Source organism: Uranotaenia lowii, chromosome 3 (assembly GCF_029784155.1).
Source record: "Uranotaenia lowii strain MFRU-FL chromosome 3, ASM2978415v1, whole genome shotgun sequence".
Taxonomy (NCBI): Eukaryota; Metazoa; Arthropoda; class Insecta; order Diptera; family Culicidae; genus Uranotaenia; species Uranotaenia lowii.
This window is the reverse complement of record NC_073693.1, coordinates 310,749,853-310,769,122: the sequence shown is the minus strand read 5'-3', so window position 1 is coordinate 310,769,122 and position 19,270 is coordinate 310,749,853. Positions and strand designations below refer to the sequence as shown.

Here is a 19,270-nt window from a genome sequence, read left to right as displayed (position 1 = left end):
TTTCGTACATCATAACTTCAAGCACTTTTGAAAAACTAGTATGGACGTTACCTTCTCGCAACTAGCAGCAAATTATTCTATGAGCTGGGTTCGAAATTTTGTGTTTCCCACTGAGAATATAAAAAATTATGCTGCCCTTTGCTATTATTTCCAGAACCAAGTGGAAGGAACTGCAAATAATGGTTTCACAAGGTTCTACAAATTTTATTTTTTTTTAGTGTCACAAAATAAAAAAATAAGGAAAACAACCTTATTTTTTGTTCTTGTTTCAAATTGCCCAGAAATTTCTATTTGCATTTTCTATACTAGGTAGTTACAATTCCGCAAAAATGGAAGCGCTGTCCATTTTAAAAACTAGAATTGGAAAGTACACTAGGTTCTCCGACTTTCACAGTAAGTAGGCGATGAGTGAGCGGGGCTCTCAATGAGTTTGTTTATTTTTTGCTCAGCTTTTCGGTGGTTTGTTGGTAAACAAATTTCATGAGTTCCGCATAGTTGCATAGCCTACATAGCCAAAATGGCTGAATCGGGAATTCGATATTCGGTAACACCTCCTGAATATATACACACCTTGGTTTCGCCTACTTTGAAAAGGCAGTAATTCTAAGTTTATTTATATTGATGTTTAAAATAACAGCAATCTAAGCATTGGCCATGGTACAAAGCTAGCGTATTCAGCACTCACCTCGTTGGTTCAGGTTCAAATGTTAAGCTGGGCAACAAGTTGAAAAAGTGGAGTGCCAGATCTCTCTACGCCAGATCTCTCTATGTACGAAATCCGAATCCTTCAACTCAATCGTCCAATCCGTATTGTTGTACGGGTGTGAAACTTGGTGCACTAGACTGGCCCAAATTTGTATGGGATGATTTTTACAACATTTTTTTCAACGCGGCACCCCCTAGGTTGGTGCATTTAAGTGAAAAAATGACTTTCTGAAAGTTTCAGGTCATTTGGAAGAAGCACGAGCTGGCGCAAAGGATTTGAAATTTGTATGGAGATTTTAAGCAAAATGTATGAAAAATCGACATTCTTTCACTCTTTGTGTTGTAAAATATGTTACCAGTATGCTAGAAAGCTCAGAATTTCAGGAATTGTAGTTCAAACAATAACAAACAAGTTTGTTGAAGATTATGCGATACGAGTTTACTGTGATGAGTTATTTGCAATAGAATGTGTGATTAGTTTCGCGTTTCATCGATATATCGTGGACGGTGTATAGGTGGATTATTAGTACTAACTTGATCGCATTGTCATACAAAATAACAGATAGAAAGTTTGTGTCCTAGGCAAAGTTGTAGCTCATTTTATAACAAATATCTGCAGAAGTTAAAAGAAAGGTCACAAACTTTCTATTTGTTGATCTCATTGTGTGACGATGCGATCAAGTTAGTGCTATTATTAGCCCATACTCCGTTTACAATATATCAAAGAAATGCAAAAAAAAAAATCACACATTAAATTGCGGATAACTTATAACAGTCAACTCGTATCGCATCACAATCTTCTACAAACTTATTTGTCATTGTTTGAACTACAATTCCTGGAATTTTGAGCTTCCTAGCATACTGATTACATATTTCAGAACACCAAGAGTGAAAGTATGTCGATTTTTCATACATTTTGCTGAAAATCTCCATACAAATTTCAAGTCTTTTGCGCCAGCTCGTGCTTCTTCCAAATGACCTGAAACTTTCAGAAAGTCAATTTTTCACCTAAATGCACAAATTTAGGGGGTGCCGCGTGGAATATAATGATTTTTTTCGTTGTGGGCCAGTCTATTGGTGCACATATGCTGTGACGACGCGAAAACTGGAAGTATTTGCGAATTGCTGCCTGCGGAACATTATCCGCGCTTGGTGGCCTGGCAACAGGATCCCAAATGAGGAATTATATCGCCGGTGTTGAAGAGATGAGAACGAGATTTACAAAGAGGAGCTTGAATGGAATCCAGAAGGACATCGAAGAAGAGGCAGACCCAGAAACTCGTGGCGGCGAAGCCTAGCTGCCGGAATCCGACTTGTCGACGGGAATCTTGACTGGGACCAAGTGAAGACGCTGGCTCCGGATCGTTAACAGAGGAAGTCTTCTACCACGACCCTATGCGCCGGAGAATCGAAGCAGGACAAAAACTTTTAGATTATTTTTTTAGTTTTGTAACAGTGAAAAGGCCAACGTTTGCACTTGCCTCGCGTTTGCTTCTGCCCCGGTGTACCTGACCTGTACCAGAGCGGATACGTTCGCTGGCAGAAAAAATCCAGTTTGTGAAGATGCGATCACTTGGGACCTCTTCTTTTCGCATTTGCGTGAAATGTTTGAGCTGATACATATGATCTGAAAACGTTCATTCCTGTTCCATCGCTAGAAAAACGTCAGTAAAAAAAACTGGGAGTTGAGTTGGATGAAGAACTCTGTTTCTTTTTAAATATGTTGAACATAAGTCGTTGCCTAGTAGAAGGGAGCTTGTAACAATTTGCGGTGGATACAGCTTTATGAGGCTTATTCCGCGAGTCACGTGACGTGACTTGCCCAATGACACCTCGTAGTGCTGACAATTTTATTCTCCTCCCATGTTAGAAATGTTAGTTCGAACGAGCTGCGATAGATCTTTGGAGCTCATCTGAAGTTACGTTTCTTTCTTGAAGTTTTTAAGAGTTATAAAACCGCTCAGTTTATTGAGGCACTTTACAGTTCTAGGTTTTGCCATGACCATCTTGTGTCTGAAGTGTCCGGATGATTTTATGAATTTTGATAAAATCTATTAAACCGGGATTTTCTTAGTTAGATAAAAGATACAAAACGCGTCTGGTTTTGTTGGGAGCTGGACTTTTTATTAAATTTTTTTGTTGAGATCTCATGTTGGCTTCCCAGCAAACATTTATGAAGGTATAACGCAGTTACAATAGAATTATTCAAACAAATATACCAGATGAAAAGATTGTATTAAACTTACCAAAATAGCATACAGCTACAAAAGTGGAGACGATATATCTACAATGACAAGATTCCAACGATTCGATTCTCCCACAAAAAGCAAAATAAAAGAAAAAAAAATCGACCGAGATTTGAATTCCAGTCCTCCGAGTTCGCTGTCCGATATCTTACCACGACGCCAATTCATCAGTTGATATGATCCACGCTATGGCTCTATAGGTGAGATTTCCTTTTACGAACCGGTCAAAGGAAGAGACCGCATAAAGGGTCAATTGAAGGACCGTCCATTTATCGTAAATCAGTTCACTCAAATCGTAAATGTCGAATTAGCATATTCTCAAATTTTTGAAGACATATTTACGAGTTGACTAAACTGCTATCCGACTGAACTTTTCTTTGGCAAAGCTTGTCGTAAATAAATGATAGAAAATCACTCAATACCGACGTTTTTACGATGGTTATTGAAAATGTCTTAATATTCGATTCGGATTATCATTTCCATTACGATTTCATGTTGGGTGGGTTCTGCGTTCGCAGAATGGTATTCTTTCTAACCTTCGAATTGTTAATTAGCCGAATACTACAGTGCGGTCAGTGCTGTAGGCGTCTCCCTACGGAAGTCATTGACCTCCTGATAGGAGTTCTGAAAAATCCCTTTTACTCTGTTGAATCGGAAGACGTGAATTTCTAATCGTCAGCTTTTTCGGTGCAATTTGACAGGTTTCGCTTTCACGCTCACCTCGACAAATACAGTAACAAAAAGAGAACGGATGGATTCGGTATTTTTTTTACCGCATTTCAAGAGTTAGCGTCGCCACCTTGACAATCGATATGCCTGATCCTCAACTGGCAATACCTAGCAAACATAAAATCGTATAAGAAATGATAGTTTAAGTCGTTTACAATGGTGTTGCAAGTCGCAATTCTAACTGCATAGTGAAAAGATCGTATAAACTGTCATCTGAAGTCGGCTTGGATCGAATATGAAAGAAAGTCCGCCATGTTTGTAAATTTTGAAATGATTTTGCTCCCACCCTTCAAGCGCTTCAAGCGAGAAAATCACCGGCATGTACTCTCTGCAACCAGCAGTGCATCCAGATGTCAAAAAATCAGGTGAGAATTAATTGATTATAATATTGACCAATGCAATGAGAGAACTGGATAATATTGTCGCTGGCAACGATTTGATGGGTTTGAGAGCAAAATCTTGCGCTCTCTTGCATTATTCCGTTAAGCGGGCCATAGACTACACAACATTTGTACAAATGCGATGAAATTCGATGAAATTTTGTCGCTGTGAGCACGATTTGCATAGTGTATGGCACTGCTTGAATGAGCGCCCAAACGGTTGGTGTAAAATCGGTCGGGATCGAAATATTTTGCACAAAACATTCTCCCAGCCAGGGTGGAGATGGTTTTTTTGTTGCTGTTGCTGTTTTCGCCAGCAATCATTTGTGTTCGCGTGAAATATGTTTGTATAGTGTGTGGGCGAGCATAGATCAAACAATCGACGCGGAATCATCGCATTTGTACAGGCCAATTTGTGTAGTCTATGGCCCGCTTTAGGTACGAATAAGGTGTCGGATAGCGCTCAATTTGTGTAGTTTTCGTCGGTTTAGAAAGAAATGAAACTTATGTATGTGTATTTCCTCCACTTTGGTAGGAAATTGCTGTTTTGTCAACTTTCATACGACCATTCTATAATGTATATGGAATGTACACTGGATTCTTTTTTTAAACGATCTTATTTTACACGGTTTTATTTTAAACGATTTTTTTAAAACGATTTTCTCGAAATAACTCGATTTTAGAACATGTCAAAAACAGGTTCTAGACACTCATTTAAGCGGATTTGTGCCAAGTTAAGAACTTAACTACACAATTGACACACGACGTATTACAGTGGTATTACAGGACACGACACTTGACGTTCTTACAAACGGAAAAAAAGGATTCAAAATTACCTTTTTTGTTGACCGGTTTCGGGCTTGATGTTGCCCATCTACAGGACGATGTCCGACTGATCACACGAAGAAATTACTAGCAGGATCATACTACGAATGTCGTAGTATTCGTCGAAATTCTTTTGGTGAAGGTCAAAAACGGCGACATAATTGGTGGGCCATCTTCGTTCATTAGCGGTTTTTCGGAAGTACTAATGAACATCGACTCCCATGCGTTCAAATGTGAGGCTTTTCTTACGCATTTCCTATAGATCACTTTTTCCCAGTTTATGGAGTGATCCATTTCCGTTGCGTGGGCGGATACGCTGGATTCATTAACCCTGTTGTTGTCTACAGCATTCCTATGTTCTTTAAGTCGAACTTTAAATTTGCGACGAGTTTAGCCAATGTAAACCGCTGGGCAACTCTCACAGGGAATTTCATAGATTCCAGATCTCTCATCCTGAGGAATCTTATCCTTCAAGAAGACCAACCGATCCTTAAGGGTGTTGCCGCTCTTGTATGCTGTTTTCAGACCTTGTTGAGAAAGGATTTTTGTTATCCCGTTAGTTAGTTTCGGGTAGAACGGCAGGCTAACTCTGAAGGGCTCTTCCTTCTCTGACCTGAAAGTGGTAGCATCACTTCGGTAGTTTTTTCGGGCATGTTTTCGGAGAATTTTGAGTACAAATTCGTTGTCAAAACCGTTCAAAAAACCTGCCTCAAGGATTTTATGTTTTTCTTCTTCAAATTCTGCCTTTTCCATAGGGATATACTACAGGCGGTGCGCCATGGAATGGAAGGCGGCTTGTTTTTGGGCACCAAAGTGGTTGGAATCTGCTGTTCTGTATCGGTCGGTTGAGGTTGGTTTCCGATATATTCCAAATTTGATGGTGTTGTCCTCTTTCCTTGAGATTAGGAGATCGAGGAAAGGGAGTTTTCCCTCAACTTCTTTTTCCACTGTAAATTTTATCGACCTGTGTTTGGAGTTTAGAAACTCTAATGTCTGTGTGAGATAACGCTCCTTTACCGAGGCAAGGATGTTACTCTTGGGTGGTGAATTGATTTGGATATTGCTTCCCGACAAAAACTGACCACTAAGAGAGTCTGTGGAAGATCCGGAACAACAATGGTTTAAAACCCAAAACAAGTAATCCAAAACAAATCTTTGAGCTTCTCGATTTAACTCAAATCATCTCAGAATTGTCTACCTGGTTGGAAATGATCGATTTACAGTCCGAGTTGGCCACATTACTCGAAATGAGCTATGATTCAGCCCGGTTGTTTAGAACTTTTTTTAAACGATTTCTTTTTTTGTACGTAGGTACACAACAATCATTAAAAAAGAAACCAGTGTATATCAAAACAGTATAACCATATAGCTACAAAAATGTTTGTTGAGTAAAAAAACACCACGTGTAAAGTTGTGTCCTCCATAACCTCTTGGTTTACTGCAAGTCCTGTAGATGACCGAGCGAACTGTGGAACGTGGCATACTCGTGAACCTTTTGGATCAGACTGCTTCTTTTTATCAAATTAGGGCTGTTGAAGTCACTGCACCTTCGCAAAATGGAGATACGGTTACTTTCACCGTATATTTTTCAAATAATTGGCAAAAAAAGCATGATCAGACTTTTGAACATATTGAAACCTGTCTTGAGTGCAGTGGTTGAGAACGAGGTTGTCTACCTTCTTGGTATCAATGCCTTCCCGAATTGTGTAGCTTTGGGCCTAGTTCTCCCAAATGCCACCCTGTGCCAGGAGCCTAAGGCTTGCGCAGGACAACCCTATACGTGCCTGTTCTATGTTCCCAAAAGCTTCCGGATTTCGGATTGAAGTGTTGTTTTAGGTTCTAAGTTACTTACTCATTTGGAAGCTGGTCTGTATAGTTGTCTCGTGTAATGACTCCATCAGTAGTGTAGGTGTTTTATGTCAGAATATCGAAGCCTTGATAGCCTGAACAATTTCACGCCATGATGTAAAGATATTGCGCCGAAAAAGAGAGAAATCTTGAGCCAAACCTAAAAAGGAATTTCACAATGTATACAATTAAAAAAATCGTCCAACTCACAGATTTTTTTTTAAGTTTGACAGATTTGCATTGTTTTGTTGTTGTGTTTTTTTTTGTATTATTTTTCTTCTGTTGCATCAAGTTGTTTGTTCTTATTTATTTTATCTATTGTGTTGATAACCTATGTTGTATGATCACTACCCAATTAAAACATCGATCTCGCCATGTAGCTTGCGCTTATATGTTTGTTTGATCTATTTTGTTTTCTTTTCGGTTTGTTTTCTGTTCGTCTGGTGTGTATGTGTGTTTGCTTTCTCTAGTGTTTGTTTTGAGTTGTGGAGGAGAGAGGGTGTGAATGTTCGGTTGGCTTTCTATCAATGCACCACTATGTGAGCTATGTTTGTATGTTTTGCACACGATTGTAGGAATATTGTGCTGCTTTTACTTTTTTATCTTTTCAATGTGACAATTTTTTACTATTATTTCATTCCGTGTGGTTTGACTGTTATAGTGGGACAATGTTGTGTTCGAGTTGTTTAAAGTCGATAGACAGCAGATAAGCAGATATTAAGTAGTTTTATGTTTTCATCATTTGGTGTGGGCAGAAATTTGATAATCGGTACTTTTGTTTTTTTTAGGATAAGTGTTTGTCTTCGGGTGGTTTTCTATTATTTAGCGGATCCTTAGGTAGCATATACTGGTTAGTAAGTATTCGGAATCAGTATGAGAGATTTCATAGTTTTGATTTTTGTATGTTTTTGTTTGTTTGTTTCCATGTAGCCGTAGAGGGTATTTTCTTATCTTTAGCCATCATTTCATCGGTAGTACAATTTCACTAGCTTGGTTTGTTTCTTAGTTTTCTTTCCTACAAATAGTTAGTTTAGATCCACGTTTGCAAATGTGTTTTCTCATATCGACGTTCGTGTAAATTCATCTTAAAAAGTAAAATGCGCGAAATATAAAGTTGAACATTGAACTAATATGATTGGTTAATGCTTGTTAAATCTTTCTCGGTTTCTGCGTTTAAATATATACTTTTATAATCCTTCACAAGTCCAGCTTGCTACAGTTTTGTTTTTAAATTTCTTCTCCCTTCAATGTCCATTTTGTATATCTCTTGGTTTTACACAAATTGTTTTCTGCTTTTCTTTTAATATACACAGATTTACCGTTTGCTGTAGTATTGGTCACACTTATTTTGCGCTCCATTCCGACTTAATTGTGTGCACTGTGTTTGTGTTTTTTTTAACTACCTCCTGACTTAAAACATACCTTGTAGTTGCAGTTGTCTAATAAGGTGCTTTGATATTTTTTTACTTCGGAAAACTTTGTGAAATAGAAAGCGTTTTCAGGTTCTGACTTATGTTTCTTGAAAAATTTACGAAAATGATTCAAATTGATTTATTGCTTCCGTTTAAAAATTTGACGATTTTCAAATGAAAAGATTAGGTATAACCATGTTTAGCAAACTATCTTATAAATTCAAATTTAATATAAACTCTCATGTCGAATGCTCGAGAACTCTTTCATTTTCTTAAACCAAAATTTCTGTTCATTGAAAAGAAAAATTAAGGACAAGAATGGGTTACTTAACTTAAATGTTGGACGAATTCCGCAAAATCAACGGAAGCAATAAGCCGTTCAATTCAAAATCATCTCTCATGCAAGAGCCAATAAGTTGTTGTAATCTCAATTCGTTTGCAAACAAACACAGCATTTGCAACTCAATCGTATGTTGTCTTTGAATGGGGCCCTAATAGAATGGTTAGCGCGTACGATAGTTGTCATACTCTACTTTGTGAATAAAGCTGTGCACAGCACATACGAATTAACTTTCTTCTTTATCGTTTTGTATTTGTTACTGTTTGCTTGTTACTGTTGCTGATTAGTTCTGAGATTTTCAATGTTTTTTTTATGTGTGTCTTTCGGTAGCTATTTTCACTTCCAATTTTGTTCATATATGAAGGGGAAATTCTAACAATTCCAATAGTTTTTTTAAACGGAAATGTTTTTGACGTTGTACATCATTTTTCTTCTTTTAGATAATATTTGTGAGTTGTCATTTTTATTTAAACGTACGCTGCACTTGCACGTTTGGATGGTGATTTATTATGTTCTAGTGCAACACACACAGGAACCAAATAAAATTATTTTCTAATAGGGGTCATTTTTTGAATTTGTCATTTTGTACAACTAAAACTGTCACGATGAGTGTTTCATGTTGCTGTCCGGGCGCTATTCTATCTATAAAGTTAATAGTTCTAAGGACGAAAAATTTCAATTTTTTAAAATAATTTCAACATTTAGAAACATAAAAATTCAACAAATACACATAATGAATGAGGAAAAAAAATCTAGCGATATCTCTTTTGCGCTTTTTACAATCTTTTACTCAACACAGAAAACCTAAGCTCATCTGTAAATTATTGCACGTAAGTGAAGATAGCGATTCCTTGAATCTTGCTCTTAGCCTTCCAGATAAAAAAAAATATTTTGTCAATCAATCAAATGAGCTCTTCAGCTATTTACTCGTCCACTTGCTTCAAATTTCGTGCTTTTTCAAAAAAGTTTGGTGGGGTTGGTGCTCAGTTGTGTTCGATTTCATCAATCATACCATTCTAGAAAATCCGGCGGACGGAGCTGAGCTGAGCCGTTGATAGTTTAAAGTGCTGAAGTAAAACTCGAGTCATGTCCCACCGTTTCGCTAATTTCGCGCGCTTGGGTAACAACAATACTTTCGAGATCTCTTTGGTATCCGTGTACTATAGACTAAAAAAACGCGTAGCTACTGTCTGATTCGCTATTCTGCAGCTAGTAGTATTGTTTCCTTTCTACCGGTGCTAAGTAGTGGATTGTTTTCAATAGCTGAGTCTTCTATAAGTTTTTTTTCTAACGAGAGCATTTGTGGGTGGTGAGGGTGATCTACACAGTTACACACCTCCCTACATATTCAATATAGGAAACATTCAAGGAGTTGTCCTAACCTAGCAAAGAACCCATCCATTTTGGTTTCCAGTTTTTGTTAAAACCAAATCTGTAGTGTCGACAGCAGAATTTTTAAAACTAGTACATTGTATTTGTAATAGCATATAGTTGTTGTAGTAAGAATAGTAGAAGTGGTAAGGGTCCATTCAACAGCCAGCGTCCACTTTCCCATCGATAGTTTCCCCTGCCGAAGCCAAAGACCCTCTGTACTACGCCGTCTTTATCGGAAGCGAAGCTGTGGTTCCAGCATTGGCAACCGCAAGACTACACGGCGTGGGACTGCTGGAGGTCACCAATTCTGCCGGTGAAACACTCCCATTGGACAAACCCCCAGCACTGCCACCGACACTGTTTCCATTGGACAATTCCGAGCCGGCTCCGGTCATGAAACTGTTGCCTCCGTTGTTGTGGTTGATGTCCCCGTCGCTCCCCAGCAGCCGGGACCCGGTCAGGCAGTTTTTGATGAACCGGTTCTTCTCGTTGAATATCGTCGAGTGGCGTGCGTTGGAGGGATGTGATCCACGGCCACCACCACCGGTGACTCCGTTCGGGTTGACGTTCACCTTGTCCCGGACGATCGACCCGCATGACTGGGCTTTGTAAAGACGGCCCCGTTGAAAGAGACCGGACAGGGGCACGTAGATTTTTTTGTGTACCTGGAAGATTGGAGAATGTTTTTAATTAAATGGACTTAGACATTAAAAAAACTTCATCGAATTGCTTGCAGATTTGAGACATGCCAGTTATTTTGATCAAACCAACAAACAGTAAGTCGACTTTATTACAACGTTTTGGTCACGTGGAGAAAGGGTTTTAATTTTCGCTACACAATGAGATTTGTCAAGACACAGGGAACGATTTCGTCGAACAAATTTTGATTTACAGGAATAAGTACAAACAATTTTGAATAAAGAGTTCCTTTTTGGCAAAATTCTATAAAATTTAATACCTCTCATTTTTTTTTTACAAAATTAATTTACTTTTTACACCCAAGCAACAATTAAATAAGTTTCATAAGATTCTGCAAGTACGATATAAATCCCTTTTAGAAAACAATTTAAAGTTTAATAACATTACATTTTTTATTTATGCTTCTCGCTTTATAATTTATACATATTTGCAGCACACTGCGCGAATTTTAGAATCGACTTACATGGTTCGTCATCGATGATTTGTTGGCCTCAGCAAAGCGAATTCGGGCCGGAAGATATTCCTGAACAGGAACAAACGATGATATCGCTCCTACAGTGAGCGGTCCCGCAAGGGGAGGACTTTCCTGGATCGTCACTGTATCTTAAAATTCGCCTCGCTCTGCTTTCGTGTGACAACAAAGTTAGCCACAGTCATCATGAATCCAAAAATCACAGCCACCACCATCAATGCGCCATCAGGATGGCTCACACACGACGGTGGTACCTGGACGCCCGCCTGAGTAGCGGAATCAGCACCGATCAGAAACCAGGTACCTCCTCGTTTCTCCGGAAAAATTTCGAAGCGGTTCCAAGGGATCCGTTCACACAGCACACTTCCGGATTTCCGTTGTTGCTCTTGCAACCTGTAGACAAACCAAGATCGATTTTCTTCGGCCAATGACGACTTCCGGGCTAGGAACTTCGGTGCCAGAAGGATCTGACAGATTCCTAATCGCACGCAATTGCCCCCAGTTCATCGGTTCTCAATTGAGCAAATCTTTCTTAAGCGGGCCATAGACTACACAAATGGCTTGGGCAAATTCGATGATTCCACGACGATTGTTTGATCTATGCTCGCCCACACACTATACAAACAAATTTCGCGCGAACACAAACGATGGCTGGCGGAAACAGCAACAGCAACAACAAAAAACCACCTCCACCCCGGATGGGGCTGAGTAAATGGCCTGAATTTTGTACAAACAGCACCATTTTACTCAAACCGTTTGTGCGCTTATTCAAGCAGGGCCATATACACGTTGCAAATCGTGTTCACAGCGACAGAATGTCATCGAATTTCATAGCATTTGTACAAATGTGGTGTAGTCTAAAGCGGGTCATAGACTACACAAATGGCCTGTACAAATACGATGATTCCACGACGATTGTTTGATCTCTGCTCGCCAAACGATTGCTGGCGAAAACAGCAACAGCAACAAAAAAAACTTACTCCACCCCGGCTGGGAGGATGGTTTGTACAAAATATTTCGATCCCGACCGATTTTACTCCAACCGTTTTGGGCGCTCATTCAAGCAGTGCCATACACTATGCAAATCGTGCTTACAGCGACAAAATTTCATCGAATTTCATCACATTTGTACAAATGTTGTGTAGTCTGTGGCCCGCTATAGACTAAACAACATTTGCACAAATGCGATGAAATTCGCTTCGGCCCGCTTAAAGCAGGCCATAGGCTACATCACACCACAGTTGTACCAAATACGATGATTCCACAAAGATTGTTTGATTTGAGAGTTCGCTTTCGACCGCGCTACCGATCGGATATTTTTTTCTATTTGCTCTGATTACAGTTAAGTTTTTTCTATCGCGTTCTCGTGTTTTCCTCTAGCACGGACATCCTTTTCACCTGAGTTTTTCTAGTGGCAGTGTTGAATTTATCCAGCGAAACACCGCAACCAATATTTCCTCCCTTTGGGATGGAGGAAACTCCTCCGGTGTGGGGCGGCGCACTTAACCCGGCAGGAAATCGAAATTTGAGAACGTTTCCCTCTTGGATGGATCCCCTTGGAGAGTATGGTGATATCCAATTCCTTCGAATGACACCATCCGGCAACCAAGAACCACTTAAAAACCCCTTCATCGTTTCGACATCTGTCAAAAAATACATCGGTAAAATTGGCGGAGGGAATCCTACTGACCGAGGAAAGAGTTATCTCCTCAAAGTTAGGAACCCCTCTCAAGTCAACAAGCTGCTCAACTGGATCGACTGGTGGACGGCACTCCGATCATCATCGAACACCATCCGACCCTTAACCTCAGCCAATGCGTGGTGTCATGTGACGACGTTGTTGGACTTAGCGACGATGATCTGCAACGTTTCCTTGCCGATCAGGGCGTGACTAAAGTACTATATCGCTTTCAAAGAAAATCAGGCGTCAAAACTGTTCCGACCAACTCGATGGTACGCACCGTGAAGGGGATCATTCCTCCTCCTCACATCTACTTCGGTTTTATCCGTATTGCGACCCTACCATATTATCCCCGCTCGCTCTTGTGCTTTAATTGCGGCACATATGGCCACTCGAAGCTTCGATGCAAAAACGCTCCCATCTGCATCGACTGCAGTGACTCAAAAGTTCACAATGAACCGCACTGTGTTAATTGCCAAGGAACCCACTCATCATTTATTTATTTATTTACATAGTATTCCGTCTCACAACATAACTTGACGAACATAATTCCTAAAATTCACTCGATCCATGGCAACCGTTCTCCAATTTTTCGTGCACCCCACGTTCGCCAGATCACGCTCCAATTGGTCTATCCACCTCGCTCGTTGCGCCCCCGCTCGTCTTGTTGGATTCGTAGCGAACACCTGTTTTGCTGGACAGTCGTCCGGCATTTTCACAACATGTCCCGCCCAGCGTATCCGGCCAGCCGTCACCACCTTCTGGATACTGGGTTCGCCGTAGAGTCGCGCGAGCTCGTGGTTCATCCTTCGCCTCCACACTCCGATCTCCTGTACGCCGCCAAAGATGGTTCTTAACACTCGTCGCTCGAATACTCCGAGTGTACGCAGGTCCTCCTCGAGCAATATCCATGCCTCGTGCCCGTAGAGAACAACCGGTCTAATGAGCGTCATATACAGGTTACACTTCGTGCGAGGGCTAAGTCTTCTCGACCGCAGTTGCTTGTGGAGTCCATAGTAGGCACGACTTCAGCTGATAATTCGCCTCCGGATCTCATGGCTGGTATCATTGTCTGCGGTCACCAGAGAGCCGAGATAGACAAAGTCTTCGACTATCTCCAGCTCGTCGCCGTCGATCGTGACCTTGTTATTACTGGACAAGCGGGTTCGGTCGGTCTCGGATCTGCAGGCCAGCATGTACTTCGTCTTGGACGTATTAATCATCAACCCAATCCTTCCTGCTTCGCCCACCCACTCTTCAACAAACCGGAACTACCCCATCTTCAAGGAGCAGCAAGCCATCGTTCGCCTTATGGTCGACTTGGGAATTTCCCAAGGGGAGCCCGCCAAGGTTTACAGAAGCCGATTACAGCACCAAAGGGAAGCCACCGAACGAGGTCAAGCTGAAACCCTAAAAGACGAGCGGATCCGTCAACTGGAAGCCCAAGTTTCCCAACTTTTGGAACAGCTAACCAAACCAAAGAGAACCTCAATGAATCTATTCTTGTTGGCGGTTCCAAAACCACTCAAGAAGACTCCGTTCGTGTCTCACCTTCCCACTGCCCAAAGTGCTTCCCACAACAGGTTATGGGCCCAGCACAATGGAAAGGAGGAGAAGAAAAATCGCTAGTTATCAAAGGTGGCAAGAAGACCCAGCGCCGAAGGAAGGACAACGAGCCGAAGCCCGGGAGGGAAAAGGAACCAGGAACCATTGGAAGGTAATCGAGGCACGAACCAGAGCCACTGGAAGGTCGTCGGTTCAGAGCCATATGGAGGTCGTTGAGCCGGAGCCATTGGAAGGTCGGCAAGCCGGATACCGTTGAAGATTGCCGGACCAGGACCCAACTGGAAGATCGTCGGACCGGGAAGCCAGGTGGAGGTCGACAAGCCAGGAAACACGGGAGGTTGTCGGACAGGTACCATTGAAGGTTGTTTCGTCGGATCCTTGGAAGGTCAGCGAGTCGAAAGCCAGCGGAAGGTCGTCGTGTCGATCCGGTAAGGTAAGGTAAGAGTGTCGATCCGGAACCAAAAAAGTCGTCAGACCGGATCCACTGGGAGGTCGTCGGACCGGTGCCATTGAAGGCCGCTTAACAACGAAGCAGTCATCGAGCCAGAATCACTGGTATGTCGTCATACAGAAAGCCATGGAAGGTTGGCGGGCCGGTATCATGAAACGCCGTCAAGTCAGGAACCAGGTGATGGTCGTCGAACCAGGAGTCACTGGTGGACTTACGAGCAGGGTACTACGGAATGTCGCCAAGCCGGTGACATGGAAGGTCGTCCGGTAGGACCGGAAAGCCAAGTGGAGGTCTTCGGGCTGAAACCATTAGGAGACGCTGGCTTCAGGAAAGGCGTCGAGGCGAAGGAGAAAGCTTCAAGCCGCAGCAAGGGAGTCAAGACCAGAAGCCAATTGGAAGGTCGTCGTACATGGAGGCCAGTTGGAGGTCGTCGAGCCAGGAATCATGGAAGATCGACGGGCTGGAGCCACTGATAGTTCGTCGAGTCGGAAGCCAGAAGTAAGGTCGAGCTGCAACAGGAGCGAGAGCGTCGTGCAATGAATGCGACGAATGAGATCCGGTGCGTGCGTTGAAGAGGAGCAGTCGCAACTTCAGAGGAGCCGCCGAAGGCAGTAAGGAGACTGCGAATGTGTATGTTGAGGAGGAGTGTTGAGATTTGTCTCATCGTAGCAATCGATGGGACAAATAACAACTTACACATAATTAATAAACAATTAGATATCGTTTTAAGATAGAAAAAAGTATTCAGTTCTACCTCTAAACAGAACAAGTCTCTCCTTTCCACTGCCCAAAGTGCTGCTACAACAATATCTACTCGATTAAAAGTTTATTTTTTTCGAAATATAGAAACTAATTATTTACAGGTCATCAACATCTGGTATATTTCAAGTTCACATGTGAAATGTGGTTGAGTTATGTACACGAAAGGGGACTTATCAACTACTGATTGAAGTACTGTAAAAATGTTTAGCCACTTCTACTGGGTTTAGTTACAAATGGTACGAGATAAAAACAATTATTGGGGATAATGCTACATATTTTATGAGGCAAACTTTAGAAAGACAGGATCATACTTTATGAAGGAAACACAGAAATATGAGATACTCAATTTTTCGATGATTGGCCCGAGAGCCAGAGCTTCATCCGGGACTGGGGAGAAAATTTAGAAACTACGAAAACTTCGAGACACCACAACTTGAATTTCAACATTAATAACGAAACACAAAAGAGAGAGTCTTTATATCCATCTACTTACAGTAGATTGTATTTATAATATTTTTTAACGCGTTTTTACATGATTGACACGAGTATCAATTGGTTTTTCCCATTTGTTGTAAATTATGTTCCTGAAACATAATTCCATTCTTAGATAAGTGTTTCGTTGTATAGATTCAAATTAAAAAGTTAATTTAATAAATACTTTTTTACAATTAAAATCAAAATAAGAAAAAAAAATCCAAACTCACCTGGAAGTACCGCCCAAGAATTTTGATCTTCTTGGTACTCTTGGTGTTGCTGCTTTCGGAAGCGTTCAGTGCCTTGGTGAGTTCCACAACGATCTCGATGTCGTCCCCTTGCGGAGCAGCTGCTCCCGCTGATGAAGGAACGTCCCCAGCCGGGGTTGAGCTGTTCGACGATTGTTGTTGCTGCTGCTGGTTGTGGTGATGCTGCTTCTTGAAAGGATGGAATATCCGGGCGCTGAACCCTTTCGGTTTGGTTGGATTGCTGATTGCTGGGTTATTTGTATTGCTATTGCCGCTGGCATTAGCCGTGGCATCGGTTGGCGTCGGTTCCTCCACAGGAGGATTACTACTACTAGCACCGTCCTCTACGTTGGAAGCTTCTTCCGGTTGGTCAGTGGTGTTGAGATTGTCCTTGGCAACGGCAATCTCGTTTGGCACGATTGAAGTTGATATGGCACCTGCGGTCGCGGCCGCTGCTGCTGCTGCCGCTGCGGCAGCTGAGTGTGATATCTCCGACTCCTGCACTTCCGTAATTCGATTAAGCGATTGACTCTCACGGAGCCGAGTTTCGACAGGTCTCCTCCGTCCCCGGTGCCTCCGGAAGTCAACCTGCTGGGAGGTTTTCTGCCGATTGCCCCCGCCCGAGGAACGTTTGTCCGAAGACGACGGTTGGCTACTGTTATCATTGCTGCTACTACTGGCGCTGGTCATCATGACTGTTGCCGCCATGTAACCAGCGGTTTGACCGCCGGAGGGAGCTGCCGAATTACCCGGATCCTGAGAATCACTGGAATCGTCGTGCGAATCTCGTCGTTGAGTTTGTGGCTTTACGGTAGAGTCAACGATCTTATGCGCACGCTTCTTCCGGTTTTCCGAATCGTCATCAGACGCATCGGAACTGCTGCAGGATGCCGTCCGAGATTTGTTGAACTTTGTCCTCCGATGAACGACGCTTCCATTTCCACTGCCTTGACTCTGCGTCCTCGCATTGAACTGATTCCGGACTACAGGTCGGGGCGTGGTAGAAGTGCTATCAGAACTCCCTACATCGGTTCCTTCTTCGAAAATCTCATTCAAGCAGTTGGTGGTGGCGTTCAAGATGGTATTGGCTCTGGTGGGCGATGGCATCGTTTTATACTTGGGTATAGTAGAAGTTGTGACAACGTTCAAGCTTGGCAAAGGAATCGTTATCGTCGAACTGTCGGTAATAATTTTAGTTGTTACGTGCTCAACATCCCTGATGCTAGCAATACATTTATCAAACGAACCAGTTCTCAAGTTCCCCTCACCCATTTTTGCTAAACTCGGTTTCAGTATAGAAGACTTTTTGCTAAAATCCATTCCGGTTCGTTTGATTTCCGGAACCTTCCGTTGCAAACCTCCTCCCGCAATGCCCAGCCTATCTTTGGTACTGCTGTTCTCACTCGTGATCAACGTCACATTGCCCAGCCCACCGAACAGTGATCCCTTGTTTTCCTTGGCAATCGTTTCCAGTGCCAGCTGCTCACTCAGTTCCTTCTCTTTGGCTTCGGCCAGCTGTTTTTTGGCCTCCAGCTTGAGCCGCTCCGATTCGGCTATCCTATCCTGGACCGTGACGTTGATCCGACCCTCGGATCGGGAACCACGGCGGTTCAGCTGTGCCGATAGTTCCTCGTGGGCGGCACCATCATCCTCGTCGTCCTCCTCCTCCTGTACGATGCTGCACTTGCGATTTCGACCGGTCTACAACGAGAACGAAGGATAGTGTGGTGAAAAAGAGGGAAGAATGACACAAAATGACTGGTAAAATCCCAGAAAAATGAGGTGAGAGAATTACCAGAATCAGGATTGCACATGGGATAAATGATTTTTTTTTTAAATTTATCCATTAAATTATTCAATGTAATTTTTTTATGATCGAAATTTACTATCGAGTATCGCGTATATTTCCTTCAAAAAGAGAGATCTGAAAAACGCAATCGAATTCTTTGAAATAGCTGAGCCGGGACCTAGGATCCGTTAAATTACCTTTAGTAGCTTGACGATAGCAAATTATAGTTTCCTCTAAGGGTTTCTCGGATATCGCTTATAAATTCTCGTGATAAAGTCACAGATATATTCCTCAGTATAAGTCAACATAATGTAAGATACTGGTGTTACGAGCTGATCTTAAATAAGATTCCGTAAAATAATAATGTAAAATTCAGATATCTTTCCAACTCGATCACCTCTCAACAGGTCAACAAATATGTTGACATATTTCCTGTGAGAAGTTTACTATAGAGTATCATGTCTATATTTCCACTCATGGTCGACGAACTCAAACTGACTACTGAGAAGAACGCGCTATGAAGCTCTTTAGAACAACTGGATGGAAGACCTCGATTGGATGAGAAGGGGTAACTTCACAAGCTTGAAGAAAGTTTCCAGCAAACATAATATCGTATTAGAAATGATAGCTCAAATCGATAATAATGTATACTGCGATTCGCAATAACAACTACATAACGGAGCGATCGTATATACAGCCGTTGAAAGTCGATTTAAATCGGATTTGATGGAAAGTCCGCAGTGTTTGTAAATTTTGAAACGATTTAACTGAGTTTAATCTGCCGTGCAGGCTTCAAGTGAGAAATTCAACGTGTTGTTCTCTCAGTGCATCCAGATGGCTGAAAATCGGTTGTGTTCTTGAGAGTAAATTGACCAATGAGAGAACCGGGAAATTTTTGTCGCTAGCAACGATTTAAATGCTTTGAGAGAAAAATCTTGCGCTCTCCTGCATACTTATTAAGACCGCCATACATGTCACAAATGCTACAAAAATGTTTGCTTGGTTTTTTTCTGTACTTTCTTTATTTGAAACGGCTCATATCTTGAGGCTTTAAGGAGCCAAACTACAATTGTTTCACTTTTGCAGAACAGGAAAAAAAAAGGAAATATGAAATTGAAAATAATTATAGACGAAGATCAACAGCTTTTAGAAAAAGGTATGTTTCGGACATATAATCAATGTCTATCGCAGCTAGTACATCTCTTACTGAGAGGCTTTCCTCGGGCCCGAAGTATGTTTGATGGCTTGTGACTTGTCAGAAATTTACTC

At 41.8% G+C, this 19,270-nt stretch overlaps 1 protein-coding gene across 2 annotated transcripts in view; it reads right to left on the bottom strand.

The window, feature by feature from the left end:
• Positions 1-6,966: 6,966 nt before the first annotated feature.
• The window catches only part of LOC129756529 (SNF-related serine/threonine-protein kinase-like), a 136,772-nt gene continuing 124,468 nt past the window's right edge, over positions 6,967-19,270 (bottom strand). The window contains exons 9-11 of one of the 2 annotated variants that reach the window (XR_008739473.1): positions 16,195-17,913; positions 15,984-16,074; positions 10,387-10,524 (exon numbers count right to left, since the gene is read on the bottom strand). Coding sequence is in view for 1 of the 2 variants with exons in the window: in XM_055753441.1 (XP_055609416.1) it covers positions 10,078-10,524; positions 16,195-17,913 (2,166 nt within the window). In the remaining variant the exon portion in view is untranslated. Of the gene's footprint in view, positions 10,525-15,983; positions 16,075-16,194; positions 17,914-19,270 lie in introns of both variants that reach the window. The other variant, XM_055753441.1, reaches the window with a different exon arrangement.